The sequence below is a fragment of the Oncorhynchus mykiss genome, chromosome 17 (genome assembly GCF_057628025.1).
Source record: "Oncorhynchus mykiss isolate SJ-2025 chromosome 17, ASM5762802v1, whole genome shotgun sequence".
NCBI lineage: Eukaryota > Metazoa > Chordata > Actinopteri > Salmoniformes > Salmonidae > Oncorhynchus > Oncorhynchus mykiss.
Genome location: NC_143038.1, coordinates 30,325,058 through 30,342,500, shown reverse-complemented (window position 1 = coordinate 30,342,500; position 17,443 = coordinate 30,325,058). Strand labels below are relative to the sequence as shown.

The following is a 17,443-nucleotide window of genomic DNA, read 5'->3' as shown; positions in this document are numbered from 1 at the left end:
ACTGTAGAATTACTGTTAGGATGAAAAACTGGGATAAAAAAATATACCCATGTACTCAGAACTAGTACTCTTTAATAAAACATATCACAAACATGAATAACGTTGTTTTGAATCTCAAAATGACAGTGGAAGAAAGGTCCTTTGTCACACAGCTGTGGATGTGGTATTCATTGAGTGCTATTATACTGCTGTGGTGGTGTGTTTAACAATGGTAAATCGCTGTGGCTAGGCCGATGCACTCGAGAGAGAGAGAGAGAGAGAGAGAGAGAGAGAGAGAGAGAGAGAGAGAGAGAGAGAGAGAGAGAGAGAGAGAGAGAGAGAGAGAGAGAGAGAGAGAGAGAGAGAGAGAGAGAGAGAGAGAGAGAGAGAGAGAGAGAGAGAGAGAGAGAGAGAGAGAGAGAGAGAGAGAGAGAGAGAGAGAGAGAGAGAGAGAGAGAGAGAGAGAGAGAGAGAGAGAGAGAGAGAGAGAGAGAGAGAGAGAGAGAGAGAGAGAGAGAGAGAGAGAGAGAGAGAGAGAGAGAGAGAGAGAGAGAGAGAGAGAGAGAGAGAGAGAGAGAGAGAGAGAGAGAGAGAGAGAGAGAGAGAGAGAGAGAGAGAGAGAGAGAAAGAGAGAGAGAGAAAGAGAGAGAGAGAAAGAGAAAGGGAGATACTTACAGGAGAGAGAAATGGAGAAAGAGAGAGCTTAACACACAATGTCCAGCAATAGCCAATATTACGGCTTAACAATACATAGGGGAGGGCGGGGGACCAAGGAAATCAGTCGCCTTTTACAATGAGCAGTTCCAACAGAGAACGAGCGCACACACACACACACACACACACACACACACACACACACACACACACACACACACACACACACTTAATTGGTTTCCGAGGGGTGGTCTTAATGCTGCTCCACAAACCCTATGAGAACTGCTGGGGAGATGAAGGATGATAGAGGACCAAGGAGGAGGCAAGGCCAACCCTATGACAGTTCATTGCTGCATAAATGACATGTGTGTGTGTGTGTGAGGTTACGAGTGGCTGTGTTTATGCGTCGGTGTGTGTGCGTATTTGTTGATATTTGCGTGGACAAATCACAAGGGAGCCGGTTGTTTTTGTTTGTGAATGCAACATCAGTTCATCTTTCTCCCTCATGGGAAAAACGCATGAAAACATCAGGAAAATTAACACAATTCTTATAAGTCAATTTTATAGTAAAGTGAGAGAGAGAGCAAGAGAGGGAGGATAAGGAGAGGGAGGGAGAGAGACATGATAAAGGAGAGAAGGGAGAGAGAGAGAGGGCCACAGCAGGCATAGGGGGTAAATTACTTATAATTATGGTGAAATGGCCTTTCAGTCTGCCCCACTCCACATGTGAGTGAGAGAGAGAGCGAGACTAATGCAACTACCACTAGCAATATTAAAGCATTACGGTGTCCATATTAGGACACCGTCAACCTCACTTTGACAGGCTAACAATGTGGATCCTACCACGCACTATTGTACAATGTCAAACTGATCAAGTTTACAGGGAGAAATATAATTAAATGCCTCTCAATCCCAGTCGTCCCAATGAAATTACTTGCTAATCCACTAGGTCATAAAGGGCCACACAGTGGGTAATGCACTTAGCAAAGTACTAGCATTATAACAGGCTAACAATGTGGTACCCTACCGCTCACTATTGTACCGTGTCAAACTAAATTTAGAGTTAACAGCGAGAAATAGCACAAAAACGCCTCTCAATCCCCATGCCTTGAATCCCAGTCGAACACTTGTCCAAATGAAATTAGGGGCTAATCCGCTAGCTAATAAAAGGGCCACAAAGTGGCTAGCGTACTTAGATTAGCGCGAGCGAGAGAGAAAATAAATAACAGAGCACAGAGAACGAGTCCATGTTTAGGGAAGGAGGGATTTGAGAGTAGGGACGTTGAAAAGCGGGGTAATATTCAATTTGGGTGGAAGATGAAATGGTCTTTCTAGCGTAAGAGGGATGTGTTCTTCAAGGAAGAATGAGATCCTTTCAGTTTGTCATCTGTCCACTGTGGAACGTTCCTGTAATGTTAATGTCAGAGGAAAATAACATGGCAGTGTCAAGGCAGCGTTGTAACAATGCCTGGTGGGCCTTTTTAGTGTCTCACTGTCGAGTCGCTCTTTCTTCCTCCTCTGCCTATCTTCTCTTTTCACTCGTCGTCTTGCCTTCCAAACCGTCTTCTCCCACCTCTATTTTTGAAGCTCTTGTACTGTACCCCTGCTTTTTCCACTGTGTGCTGTTTGTGCTACCAACATCTTCCCCTCAGGCTAAGCTTAACCCCCCCCCCACCCACCCCACACACCTCTTGTGCGCTTGTTTTAAAGAGATAAGTAAAGCGCGGGTGAGAGAGGGAGCATTAGCTAAATGGATTTATCTGTGTGCCAGTCCCCCAATTATCCCAATATCTCCATTAAAGGAGAACGTTACTACTTAGGAACCTACTCTTTATTTTTTTTTTATGCAAATTAACAAAAGGCTCCTAAAAACACCCAAAACACATCCTTTTACAAACAGCAAAGCACTCAGTATCGTGATGCAGGTCTTTAGACGCTGTACACATGATTGTGTCATTCCGACGTTCTAATCCATTTTGTGGAATTCGAGTGATATTGGTGTGCATGCGTGTAGTTCCTCATTCCCAATTCCTCTCGTCAACTGCGTGCTACAGGTAACTGCCAAAATAAAGGAAACACTTTATTCACTCACTCAAGTTGTTCTGGTATCTCGTGGTGACCTGTAGCTAAGTTACGTTGCCAGTCACTTAATCACAAGGTCAGCCAGGCTGGAACGAGGAAGTACACGCATGCACGCCAATATGCACACGCAGGCAGTTGTCGCTTGAGTTCGACAAAATGGATTATAACGTTGCAGATACATTTCGGAAGGACACCATTTCACGTGTACGGCACCTTAAGACCTGCTTCACGATATTGAGTGCCATTTGTAAAAGAAACACATTTTTGTTGTTGTCTTTGTACATGATTTCTGGATGCCCTGGAGCTACAGAATGAGGACCAGGAAGTCAATCGCTGCTGGGGGTAAGTTTCTCAAAAACCAATTCAAATTGCAAAAGAAAAAGTGTGTGGACCTTTCTATAACATGGCATTTACGCAAAAAAATACAGATTAGGTTCCTAAATAGTGAAATTCTCCTTTAAGCATTCAGAAACCGAGGGGATATGGGATCCTTTCCCTCCGCAGTTAAGAAGCATACACATATTTCATGGTGGTGGTAGTGGAAAACAAATGAAAAAAAAGGGGCATGCATTTCATTTCTGAAAAACAGTAGACTCCCCATCTCATTTGTGTAACAATTAGAATGAGAGAGAAGGGGAATAGAGAGAGAGAACAAATCAGTCTACATTCATGCTTAACGTGGTTTATACAGCAGTATGTGTGTGTGTGAGACAGACAGTGCTACACTGTTGGGACAGTGACCTGTGCTACGGCCAGACGAGGACCACCGCTATGGCGACCCACTGCAACAGCTGGTAACGTCACGCCACACACACACACACACCCCCCCCCCCCTCGTCAGTCGTCTCGGTGCTCAGTGACGTCCCGTAGACTGCCTCCTCTGTCCTGCCCATCTGTAAGACTATACAGTCTCTGTGTAGGCAAGCTACCTCTCCAACTGTGTCCTCTATCCCTTATTATCCCCTTCATGCCATGTGATGCAAATATCTAACCTCACATTGAAACTTGACTCCAATTCCTTGCACACTTAACTTAAATGTCTGAGGATGTCCTAATATGGATGCCGTATTATTCCCCCCTGAGTTGAAGGATTTCCTTATATGGATGCTGTTCGCTGCCCACCCTAGTACCCCCCTCCCCTTGCCATCCGTACCTTTATGATTTTGGGGTGGGCACAGCGACTGTTGCCCGTGGTGGCATGCATCCAGCTGCTCTCCAGGGGGGCACATTCCTGCCTCAGGGAACACTTCTTCTCCTGGACGCACCAGCCACATTCAAACCTGGGGTCAGCCTTCAGACACATCCCACAGCTGTCCCTCAGGGCAGGGCACTTATACAGGTGGGCTGGAGGGAGGAGGGGGAGAGATAGGAGGAAGTGGGGGAAAGGGTGAGAGAACATGTTTAGTTCGCATCCGAAAGCCTGAAATGACACCAACCCTTTCCGACATAGGTCACAATTTCGTCTTGCAAAGTATGTCTCGCATGTCACCTCTAAAAACCAAAAATCTTCAAAGATATTACCCCAAACAACTACACTACTCTATTTTCTTATATGCAATGAAGCAAAGCGGTACTTCAAATGGCCGCAAGAATTCGGCGGAGGAACATTTTCAGCCTCTCAAATCCCATTGGTCATGCTTTAACTTGAAAGTAACCCTGGGCCAATTAAATTATACTAAATGAGTGATTTAATTACATTTACATATCGGGGGTTAAGCGAGGGAGCATCGTTATATGGTTATCTTCGTTAAAAGGAGGATGAGGGAGACACATTGAGAGAACGTGAGAGACACGCACCACATGAGCAACACACCTAATTTAACTGTGATTGAAACATTTAATTGATTCAGACAATCAGGTGTGTTGCTGCTTGGTTGGAGAAAAACCCTGCACCCATACTTGCCTTCCCCCCAATCTGTCACTGCCTACCTTTCACCACCTCAAACACTCATCCATCATTGACACTGAGATACATTGTACTCACTATTCAGACAAAGTACAAAGCCACACTTCTCATTGTGGTACATTGTGTCTGAATCTGGATTGTTGTGGGGTTTGGCTGTAGAGGCTTTAGTGAACAATTCCCTAAACGTGATGTTATCTTCCATCTCACATCGCAGCAGGAGCCCCTGCTTTACAACCCCCCACTGCCGTGGTGACAACAACAGCAAAACGCTGGGCGTACACAATTCATCCACGGAAAACATCACTTATTTTCTGGGGGGGGGGGGTCTACTCCCTACTTGGTATGTGTGTGTGTTTAATCACGATCCACAGGGCCCTGTTTGTGGAACGGCGGCACTAAACGCACACACGCGAAGCCACATACACGCACACAAAGGCATGCACACGTCTAGACACCCATACCGAACCACCCACTCCACGCCTAAGTAACTGACGTCACAGAAAGGTGAGTGTGAAGTGACTGTGTCCTGTTCTGAGGCTAGGGGTGTGCACGTATGCTCATAACATGTGTGAATGCATTTCTGTGTCTTTCTACATACCACACAAGGGATGCATGGTAGTTTCCTCAAATCCCTTACACGTGCAACACACCCTTGCCAACCACACATTTGCCATCCACAGAGTTGCATTTTAGCACGGCAGAAACTTACTGGGCTATCTGAGAGAGTATATTTGAACCTTATAGCGTGTCAGAGCATGTATGTAACTTCCCGACTTGGCTTCCAACTGGCCCTTTTGGTCACTCGATGAAGGATTTAACGTGCAGCGTTAGCTTACATAAAACGGAATCTCCATGCCGCTGCCATGGCTGTGGCCATCCACTTGGAGAAGCTCCCACAAGGCGTCGTACAAGTGGTGACAGTGAGTGGCAGACATTTCAGAACTTTTCTGGAGTGCCACAAAACTGTGTTAGCCTTCTGAGCTAAAGCCTAAGACATGACCGCAGGGAGCTAACACAAGTCACGCAGGTTTACTCCTGACAGGAGTGTGGTTCATCGAACCGCCTCTGTCACGCAGACATTGCTATATGTACAGTGCATTCGGGGGAAGTGTTCAGACGCCCTTCCCCCTTTCCACATTTGGTTAAGTTACAGCCTTATTCTAAAATGGATGAAATACATTTTGTTCGTCATCATTCGACACACAATACTCCATAATAACATAGCGAAAACATTTTTTTCCCCTTCTTTCCATTTGAGCACATTTATGAAAAAATAAAAACATTTACGTAAGTATTCAGACTCTTTGCTATGAGACTCGAAATTGAGCTCAGGTGTATTCTGTTTCCATTCATCATCCTTAAGATGTTTCTACAACTTGATTGGAGGCCACCTGTGGAAAATTCAATTGATTTGACATGATTTGGAAAGGCACACACCTGTCTATATAAAGGTCCCACAGTTGACAGTGCATGTCAGAGAAAAAAACAAGCCATGAGGTCGAAGGAGTTATCCGTAGAGCCCCGAGACAGGATTGTGTTGAGGCACAGGTCTGGGGAAGTTTACCAAAACATTTCTGCAGCATTGAAGGTTCCCAAGAACACAGTGGCCTCAATCATTCTTAAATGGAAGAAGTTTGGAAATACCAAGACTCTTCCTACAGCTGGCCACCAGGACAAACTGAGCAATCAGGGGAGAAGGGCCTTGGTCGGGGAGGTGACCAAGTACCCGATGGTCACTCTGACAGAGCTCCAGAGGACCTCTGTGGAGATGAGAGAACCTTCCAGAAGGACAACCATCTCTGCAGCACTCCACCAATCAGGCCTTTATGGTAGAGTGGCCAGACCGAAGCCATTCCTCAGTAAAATGCACATGACAGACCGCTTGGAGTTTGCTGAAAGGCACCTAAAGACTCTTAGACAACGAGAAATAAGATTATCCAAGACAATGCAAGAGTGGCTTCGGGACAAGTTTCTGAATGTCCTTGAGTGGCCCAGCCAGAGCCCGGACTTGAACCTGATCGAACATAGCTGTACAGCAACACTCCCCATCCAACCTGACAGAGCTCGAGAGGATCTGCAGAGAAGAATGGTTGAAACTCACTGAATACAGGTGTGCCAAGCTTGTAGTATCATGCCCCAAAAGACTTGAGGCTGCAATCGCTGCCTTAACAAAGTACTGAGTAAAGGGTCTGAATACTCATGCAAATGTGATATTTCCCTTTTTTTTAATACATTTTTGAAAAAAATCGTGTTGTGTGTAGATTGATGAGGAAAAATACAATTCAATCCATTTTAGAAGGCTGTAACATAACAAAATGTGGAAAAAGTCAAGGGGTCTGAATACTTTCCGAATGCACTGTGTATACTGTATTCAAGTAAATGTCCCTCCTAATATTTATATATTTCTTAGTTCCATTCTTTTACTCTCAGACTTGCGTGTATTGTTGTGAATTGTTAGGTACCACTGCACTGTTGGAGCAAGGAACACAAGTATTTTGGTACACACGCAATAACATCTGCTAAATATGTGTACAGTAAGCGACGAATAACATTTGATTTGATATAACTAGACAGTGCTTGCATTTGACATCCAAATCCGGGCCTCAGGCGTGCCACAAGACTGTGCGACCCAGCTGAGCTAAAGTCTAGTGCTTACCTTGGATGTTGTAGGGGTTGTCGATGACAAAGTTGCCATTCCACACCACCGATAGGTCCACGGGCAGGTCGCTGATGTCATTACCGTCGTAGTTATACTGCAACGACACAAATACAGCAACGACACAGTTAGATTGGTATTGCTGCAGTGTTGTGACAGTGTCCCTAAAGTTCACTGAAAGACAACACAGTGTTGTTGCTGAGAGTTTATGGTGTTTACTTGTAGCATGTTACCCCTGCCCGAAACCAAGTTTCCTCTTGGGGACAATAAAGTCTGAACTGAACTGTCGATTTCGGTTCAGATTATTTGGGTTTTGATTGACTGAAAAGTGAATAAAAACTTTATTTTTAAAAAACAGTTAATACACTAATATATTTTCTTTATGTTTCATTTACATTGTTTTAACGTTCATGGCTCATTTGAGTCATAAGCACAAAATGGACTAACACTCAGTACACTTGGCCTTCTCTTGTTTCTCTCAGTGAAGACAATTACCCTAATAGGATAGGGTTACATAGCTGCTGATTGTGTAATTCCAAGAACAAGTCCCAGGATGAATTCTTAATAATCAATTAAGTTCTTAATATTATTGTCCATGATTAACAGGATCTCTTGTTCAACAGAATTCTCTCAAGCACTGATCCGAGATCTCCACTCGTACTCCGATGCTTTGTGAATACAGGCCCTGCGCAACAGACGGTACGCGTCTAAATCTCTAACGACTACCTATGACGATGATCCATCTATGTGACACTAACCTAACTTAGCGGGCATAAATGAAACGCCTGAGCAGCGTTTTTTTTCCCTTTCTGGTCCTGACAAGAGAGAGAGAGAGAGAAAAGAAACTGCGGGGTTCGGTTCTCTTATGCACTGTTTAATGAATCAAGTAAACGTGGAGTTAAGATGGAGCTTTGCTTTAAGGTCGGCAGGCTCTCTCTCCATTTCCCCTGAAACCTACGGGATGCATCCGGGTTATCTGACCACGGTAAGGGCGATCTGCCACTGTCAGCAATATGTGAGTGTGTTACTCTGTTTAGATCGTTTTTTCGGCACCCCTGTTTCGACATTGTGGTCCCAACATTTCACATAATGTGCCGTTGGAAACGGGGGGGGGGGGAAAGGAGACACAGCAATGTGCATTCAGTAGATAAGGACTCCAGCACACAGCAATGTCACGGTACGTGATTGGTTGGTTCATTCATTCGCCACATGGTGATTGGATGATTTTAATTCATTCACAGCCTCCTACAACTAATGAATATTCACAGACAGAATAAAGATTTTTTTAAAGTCATGCTTTTAGACTGAACTTAAAGGACTATTTATTTAGTAGCCATTATATATTTATCGGATCACTTTACTCGGGGTTACTGCAATGCTCACCATTGAACATTGATGCAACTTTAATCCAACTTTTCAGTGGTAAAGTATGCTTGCTTCTGTATGGACTCCAGTAGCATAGCCAACTTAACTTTTTACACCGTGGTAAAGAGAGGTAATAGAAAAGGATAGGGTAGGATAAGGAGAGGGTGCTCTGTGTGTATATACAGTATATGGATTGAGTGTAGGGCTGTCCGACCCCCCCCTAAATAATCGACTGGTAGACATTTTTAAACGTCGTTTTTTCCCCATATATAGACACACCCTATGTGTTTTAATCAAATCAACTACATGTATGCTACCGAGCTTGTTTGATGCCCTAACACTGATTAAATAATTAAGACACACACATGACTCAAGAGGGAGCCAAATATCAAGATAGCCTAACCAGAAGAAGAAAAAAAAAATGTTTAAACTATTCCCGAACCAACACCTCCCCCGCTGCTGCTGGCCTTCGCAGATTCTGCCACTCCGCTCCCAAAGTTGCCACTAAAAGGCTACACCAGGAAGTCGGCAAACTTTTCCATTTGGAGTGCCAATTTATCTTACCATGTCTACCGACCTGCGTGCCAGTTACGAAGACTTTATATAAAAAAAATCATGCTTCAAAAATCATTGTCATGTGGTTAATACCATTTATATCTAGCTCTAAATGAAATATTAGACTAATCTAAGAGTGGCTTCTATTGCCAACTATGTAAAGCCAACAAATAAAAAAGATTGCAGCCTGCAGGTCGAAAAATATCCTGATTGAAATTAATCACATTGGCTACACATGGCTCGTCTGCAAGGAACTTGAAACACTGCATCAACTATCAACTCGGTCCAGCCCAAAGCTTGTGCTAACAATCTTGAAAGAAGGTACATTGGTTTCCTGCACCCTGAGCTCCGGACAGACACAGACGGAGGCTATTTTGCGTAAATGGAAGTGTGTGTGAGAGATACTGATAGTGTGAGAAAAGAAGAAAGAGAGGAGGCAGGCTGAGAGGTAAGCGAAATTAGCATCTCACTCATTATCGAGGTACACTCGTAACAACAACAACAATAATAGTAGTAGTAGTGGAACGTGTGTTGTGATTAACAACAACATTCATGAGAATAATAATACATTAAAAGTAGTAGTAGGCAAGTCTGCCATGTGGCTTTTCAATCACGTTCAAACAACATGGTAAATATTGACATTACATTGCACTTTTCACTGGCCGTCCCTTCTGTTGTGGCAGGAGGACACATATTTGGCTGTCAAAACGGCACATTTTGGCTTTTCATCCAATAAATATGAGCTTTTTCTCCAGATTCTCTGTACACTAAAGAAAGATTCTCTTAGGTCTGAGTATTTGTCACAGTGTAATAGGAAATGCAGCTCTGTCTCTACCTCTCCCCGGGGGCAGAGTGAGCACAGCCTGTCCTCTCTGGGCAGCCAGGTTTGCCTGAGTCGACCGGTCTCTATGACCAGACTGAGCTCACCGAGTCTGTACCTAGTCAGTGTTTTCCTCAGTTTTCTATCAGTCACAGTGGTCAGATAGTCTGCCACCATGTACTGTCTGTTTAGAGCCAAAAAGCTTTTTTTTTTTTACTTTTTTTTTTTGTCTGTCTTTCCATACATTTGTATGTTAGCTTTGTGATCATTTGGATGGGCCAGATTTTCTGAGTGCTGTCCTGATGCTTTGTTCGGTTGGTAATGTTTAGTGAACTGAGCCGCTGGTTAAGGGGACTCTTCTCTATGGTCACCTCTTGGCAGTTGAGGAATTGTAATGAGATGAGTGGTTGTCACTTGTATTTAAATGAAATTAACATTTGGTGGCTCTCTTTTGGATATTAATCAGAGGAGGGAATTGGCCTAATTCTGCTCGACCTGCGTTGTTTGGAATTTCTCTCTGTACACTGAGGATGTTCTTACAGAATTCCTCATTCAGGGTTCAATTGGGTGTTTGTCCAATTCTTGTTTTGTGAGCGCACCCTATAGTGGAATTGGTTCTAAGACGGAGAGAAGACAAAAGGAAGAGACCAGCTAACATGTCCCTAGAGAAGGGTTGATTTCTCTCAACCTGAAACTTTGACCCTAACGGTCATGGCTAGTAGAGCCAATGGGGTCCTCCCCATCATCTTCCTGAACAACCAATCAGAACACGGTATGACTTGTCCACGCACAAATGCACGCACAAGCACACACTTTTGGCCAATGGGGGTGGTTTGGGTTCCTTCCCCACACAGGTACCTACTGTTGAGAGGGGATGTAGAGGCCTGTTGTTCCAGCAGAGACGTACACAACAGACAAGACTCCCCTGATACACTACAGACATTAATATTTATTCACAGTGGGGTGGCATGGTGTGGTGTGTGTGTGTGTGTGTGTGTGTGTGTGGGGGGGGGGGGGGGGGGGGCAGAGAGGTTAGGCCTCATCCATACCTCCCTCTCCATGTGTACACCAACGCCTGATTAAAGTTTAATATATCCTATCCTCAAAGGGCCAGACACACACACACACCGACCCTCCGAGCGAGAGTGAGTCCAATTCACACATGCGTATTATAGGGCAGATATAAGCACCCACCAGATGAGGATTATTCTTAACTAGTACACACACATATGGTTTATTCACATAGGTATATTCTGCTAACACAACGTCGCCAGAGCACAAAAGTTCTAGAGGTCGCCTGGCGAGGTCAGACACATACCAAATGTATCTCTCTCACCGACATGCAGTTCTGGACAAAACCGCTGATGAACTTACTTAGCCCATATGCTATGACGGAAAAAAAAATATACATTCATTCCTGTTTACAGGATACCAATTGGCTTGGGTTTATCTCATATTTATTAGCCTGAGCCTGAGATGTTCCTCTTTCACTAAATGTTCCTGTTGCATAAGATGTTCAAAACAAAACAAACGGAGCAGCACAAATTAACAGCGTGCCTAAAACCGTTCTCCCCAGAGACACGGGGAAGTAAACACATAAACTACCCTGGGAACATTTAATGAAGCTAAAGGAGAGAGAGGGACAGAGAGAGAGAGAGGGACAGAGAGAGAGAGGGGGACAGAGAGAGAGAGAGGGACAGAGAGAGAGAGAGGGGGACAGAGAGAGAGAGAGGGACAGAGAGAGGGAGAGAGAGAGAGAGACAGAGAGAGAGAGAGAGACAGAGAGAGAGAGAGGGACAGAGAGAGGGAGAGAGAGAGAGAGACAGAGAGAGAGAGGGACAGAGAGAGAGAGAGAGGGACAGAGAGAGAGAGGGACAGAGAGAGAGAGAGAGAGGGACAGAGAGAGAGAGAGAGAGGGACAGAGAGAGAGAGAGGGACAGAGAGAGGGACAGAGAGAGTGAGAGAGAGGGACAGAGAGAGAGAGAGAGGGACAGAGAGAGAGAGAGAGGGACAGAGAGAGAGAGAGAGGGACAGAGAGAGAGAGAGGGACAGAGAGAGAGAGGGACAGAGCGAGAGAGGGACTGAGAGAGAGAGAGAGAGACAGAGAGAGAGAGAGGGACTGAGAGAGAGAGAGAGAGGGACTGTGAGAGAGAGATGGGGGGGGGGTGAGAAAGAGAGACACCTTCCACTTCCCCCCCCCCTCTTGCTCTGACAAGTGATGTAGCTCAAGGAAGGAAAGATCGATAATTAGGTTTTAGTCCCAAAAAGGTTAAGATAAGTGTACATATTACATCTTTAAAGAAAGACTACTTTTACGTTACCCTACAGTTTACCTATAACATGGGCTGATGGTGAAGTACAGTAGACATATTTGATATTCATATCACAAAATAAATCAAATGAGCTCTCCACAAAGAAGTTCAATAGAAAACTAGTAAAAATAGACAATATCCTGCAACCATGGAGAGGTAAATATATGTATGGATAAATTGCAGTGATTAAACTCCTTAATCATATCTCAGTTTACTCACTTACTTATGGCGCTGCCTCCTCCTGATGATTTGTTTTTCTAATCATAAGAGCAAAAAATATTTAGCTTTATCTGGGACGCTAAACCAGAGAAGATAAAGCGTGCCTATCTATATAATAAATATGAACTGGGTGCGTTGAGATTATTCAATATAAAAGCACTAAACCTCTCTAAAAGCTTCACTTACACACAAGTTTGACTTGAACCTTAAATGGTTCTCAAGTAAATTACTAAGAAAAGCTCATCCATTGTTTAAAAATGGCCTTTTTTTCCCTTTGTGCAGATTGCCATGTCTCATTTTCGATTAATTCGAAAATGAAACCTTTTTCGAGGTCTCTCTTTTTCAAACAAGCATCGCACAGCTGGTTACAATTCCAATTTCATCCCCTGAAAATATAGAACAAATATTATGGCTGAACTGAAATGTGCTGGTTGATAAAATACCTTTGTTTATGGAAACGATGTTTGAAAAGGGTATTTGTTTTCAAATGATATTGTAAATTGGAATGGTAGAGTGATGTCTTCTATGGAGTTATCGGAATTGTATAGGAAGGTCTGCTCAATATAAGATTACAACCAAATGATTACAGCGTTACCCCAAAAATGGAAGAGGCAGGTGGCAGCGGGAGGAGGAAGGGAACTGGTCTGTCTGCCAAAAATAAAGGATCAAAACTGTCAGAGGAACAAAAAGAGCATAAATAGGAGAGTACACCAGTTTCATTTGAGGACCAGGATGTTGACAGCTGTGCCATACAGACCGCAAAATAGCTGGGAAGAGATTTCTGATGTAACGATTTTATATTAAAAAAATCGTCGCAAGATTCCAGACTTCGTGCTTTTCAGGCAAAATTACTGTACAGAATTCTTGCTATCAACAAAACATTGAATATTTGGGTCATACAATCATCGCAGCTTTGCAGATTTTGTTGTGAGGTAACAGAACCTGTTTCTGGTCTCAGGCTCAGGAATGTCTGAAAACCCTAGAAATAGCATTGTTGGGAGATCTGGAGAGACCTGGTCAGTCAATTACTAATATACTAATACTCTTAAAAGTACTTATCTTCAACTCGCAATCTGGGTATTATATTCGATCGGATAGATTCAAATCTCGGTTGGTTGGGGAGCAGCTGTCGGGGAACTGTGGGGGAGATCGGTCAGCGTGCCCTTGGGCAGGGAGTTGACCCTGGTTGCTTCGGTGGGTCGCTCTGGATGGAAGTCTGTTAGACTGACTGAAAGTAATGTAAATGTTGAGCGGCTTCACTGCAAGTAGAGATTGTATGCTTTAATATTCAATAAAATATTCAATAAAATAAAAAAAAGTAGAAGAGGGATAAGAGATACAGTAGTAGCCTAGATACTAGGGGCTGTGGTGGTCATGGAATGTTGGATGCCGGTTATTGGCCAGCCAAAGCTGTTGTGAAATGTAAAGTCATGTTTTGTTTTTATTGTAAACAACTGCCTTAATGTTGCTGGACCCCAGAAAGAGTAGCTGCTGCCTTATGGGGATCCATAATAAACACAATACAAATTACGCGGTTACAGTAATAACTGTTCGGTTACCACACAAAGAAATATATTGTTAAAGACGGACATTTTGTCCTCTCCTCTGCTCCTGCCTGCATGTGCTGCCATAGAAATAGAATGAATAGAACGGGCGTCCCCATTTCAAGTCTATGACGGCATAATGGGTGGACTGGCGGCCATTGCGAGCGTACCCATAGGAGCAAAAGCAGGAAGTAAAAGCAGGACGTGTGCCCATCAATCTGTGCTGTGATTTGTGGATTAAACTCAACTGACATAACAAAAACTACATTCCATTGCAAGAGCCACATCAGTTAACATCATTTGACTGAACTTTACCATGGAAATTGCATCACAGTACCAGGCAGGCATTGCGAGTGTGCCCATGAGTTTGCCAGTGAAATAGCCAGGGTTAAGAGGTTTCCAAGCCCATTTTATTCATTCCAATTGTGTGCTGCTGCTGCTGCATCGTCTAGGCAACCGAAGACTTGTTTGCTACGGGACCAATAAAATGTGATTTGATTGCTTGTTTCAGCAAGGATCAATAAAGTTTCATCACGTTGTTAAGAGTCCATGTTACTGCAGAAAATGACAACCACAAGAATTCCCGGCTGTCCCGTCGTATGAAGGTTATTACATTTTCATGACGGTCTTCACTCATAAACGTTGGTTATACGGTAATTGTGCCAGGCCTACTAGATACAGTAGCTGAACAGCTCCTCTGCTGAAAGCGCAGATGATAACAAAATAAGACAGAAGGTTCCGTAAGGCAACAACAAAAGGAGGGTGGGTTGGTCGGGGTGGATGAAGGCGAACATCTAGCAACCTGAAGGTTTGCACATTCGAATCTCATCACGGGGCAATTTGGGCTAAGGAGCAACTTCTTACTACTTTTGAGCTACTTTGCAACTACTTAACATGTTCGCTAACCCTTCCCCTAACCCTAACCTTCACCATTTAACATAATCCTAACCTTAACCATAGCTAACGTTAGCCACCTAGCTAAAGTAAGCCACAACAAATTATAATTTGTAACATCACTAACATGTTTTACGACTTTCCATTTGTAACACATCATATAACTTGTAATTCGTAGCATATCATACAAATTAGATACCATACTAAATGGGATCAATCTAAATCAACGTTTACTATGTTACGTCTACACCCGAGTCCAGGTTGCATTCAAGAGTCACACACAGATCCAGATAATTAGTCATGTTGAAGGGGTACCAAAGCAAAAGTCTAAAGACATCAACGTGCCAAGGGCTAGCCTATGCCTGTGTGCGGTGCGCAGATACTCCCAAACACCTCTCCACCCCCTCTCTTTTCTCCTCACCAGCCAGGTGAAAGGGGCAGGTCTGTAGTCACCAGACTGTAAGACGATGTTTATGCAAGACTTGCTTTTCTTCATTTGCCTTCATTTTTGTTCAACGTTAAAATTAGACAGCTTGAGGTATCACCGAAATGTGGATCCTTTGAACAATAACCTTTCAACCTGCCACGTGCCGTTAACTCAGGCAACAAACAATTCTTTAAAGCAAGGTAAACAACCTCTATTGGGAAATAGATGAACGATAATTGTTGCTCATTGATAAACAAAAGTGATGGAAAAGCAATGAAAACACCGTTGGCAAGGTGATTAACCTTTTACATACAGAATAATATAGGCTAATTGACATCCACAGAATGCGCTGTATCGACCTTGATAAATCCCCAACACACGCGCACAAGCACACACATTGAGACGTGCACACACAGAAGCGCACACCGACACAGACCGACAGACACACACAGTCCAGATATGAAGGCATAATCAAGGATCAAGTGGTAATCCGCCCTAGGATTAGTGTGGGGTCAGTCAGTATGGAATTAGGCCCGGCTCATAACATGACTCTGTCTGGGCTAATCTGGCTAGCATAACAGGATTGGAACAGGGCCAGAGCAAGTTCGGATCTCATCATATCGCCAACACATTTTTTAAAATTATTATCGTTTCAAACACACAGAGGAAGGAAGGAAGAAACTGCTGGCTCGAGGAAATCGAGGAACACCGCAGCCATATTGGTATAGTCCAACCCACATGCATATTGGCTTAGTCCTGGCCATTTCAAACGAGACGACGCTGGAGATAGGAATTGTGTCAAATACACCCACTCTTTCACTAACTTGGTCAGTCCGCTCCTAACGCCGTTTGTCCTCCTCTACTTCTCCCATCTCGCTTTTCCCCCAGATTTACAGACACCGTACACGCAACACACCATCAAAACCTGACACGAGGCGTTTCTTGGAGGGAGGGATTAAGGAAGAGAGTATGGGAGGCATGTGGGGAGGCAGAGAGGGGAGGCATGAGGGGAGGCGAGGGGGGAGGAAGGGAGGTGGATAAGCTGACATATGCTGATAGCCGGTCGGCAAATTCATTCTTATTTAGACAGGACGGCGCATGGGAGCTGTGTACCGCCTCACCCATCAGGGGGAGGGAGGGAGGGAGGAGGAAACTGCTGGACTGAGCAGCAGGCTGTGTGAGTGGAGAAGGGGAGAGAGGAATAGGGTTGATTCCTGATGGGAGGAAAGGGGTTTGGACAGGGGAGGAGGAGTGAGGGTAAGGCTGTTGAACAGTAGTATTGTCTCCCTTTCCCTCTCTCACTAAACACACACACACACACACACACACATCACCCCTAATTAAAGAAGTTGCCTGCCTTATCCCGTTTTAACTAGCGACCTCGGCGGCAGGCCCCCTGTTCATCATGTCCGGTTAAGCATACCGTGTCATGCTATACCATACATGACCGGGCGCCCCCTTCTCTGAGGGAAGGACCGTCGGCGATACAGTTACTCCACATTACATCCAGTGCCTTTCTAATGGCTCAGTGTTTTCACACACACAAACACTTTCAGCGTGGTGCAGACGCAAGACTTCCGCTCTAAGCCTCCCTCCGTATTACACTCCTCCGTCTAGAGGGGAGGGACAGTTGGATACAAAGGAACAGATCAGATCCAATTGTATTTTGTCACATGCGCCGAATACAGGTGTAGACCTTACAGTGAAATGCTTACTTACGAGCCCCTAACCAACAGTGCTTTAAGAAGTTAAGAAAAAAAAAGTGGTAAGTAAAAAAAATAGATGAGTAAAAAAAAAGAAAAAAAAAGTAAGAAATAATTAAACAGCAGCAGTAAAATAACAATAGCAAGGCTATATACAGGGGATACCGGTACAGAGTCAATGTGTGTGTGTGTGGGGGGAATGTGTGTGTGTGTGGGGGGGGGGGGGGGGGGGTAGAGGCTGTTAAGAAGCCTTTTGGACCTGCTCTGGTACCGGTGGTATATATACGTATAGTGATCACCATTATCCCTGCAGCTACACTCTGTCTC

The 17,443-nt window shown here is 44.2% G+C and overlaps 1 protein-coding gene across 4 annotated transcripts in view; it reads right to left on the bottom strand.

Moving 5' to 3' along the window:
- LOC110493976 (plexin-A1) overlaps positions 1-17,443 on the bottom strand; it is a 275,275-nt gene that overhangs the window by 54,398 nt on the left and 203,434 nt on the right. For all 4 annotated transcript variants that reach the window (XM_090205191.1, XM_090205193.1, XM_090205192.1 and 1 more), the window contains exons 11-12: positions 7,278-7,374; positions 3,869-4,059 (exon numbers count right to left, since the gene is read on the bottom strand). In XM_090205191.1, the coding sequence (XP_090061317.1) occupies positions 3,869-4,059; positions 7,278-7,374 (288 nt within the window). The remainder of the gene's footprint in view (positions 1-3,868; positions 4,060-7,277; positions 7,375-17,443) is intronic.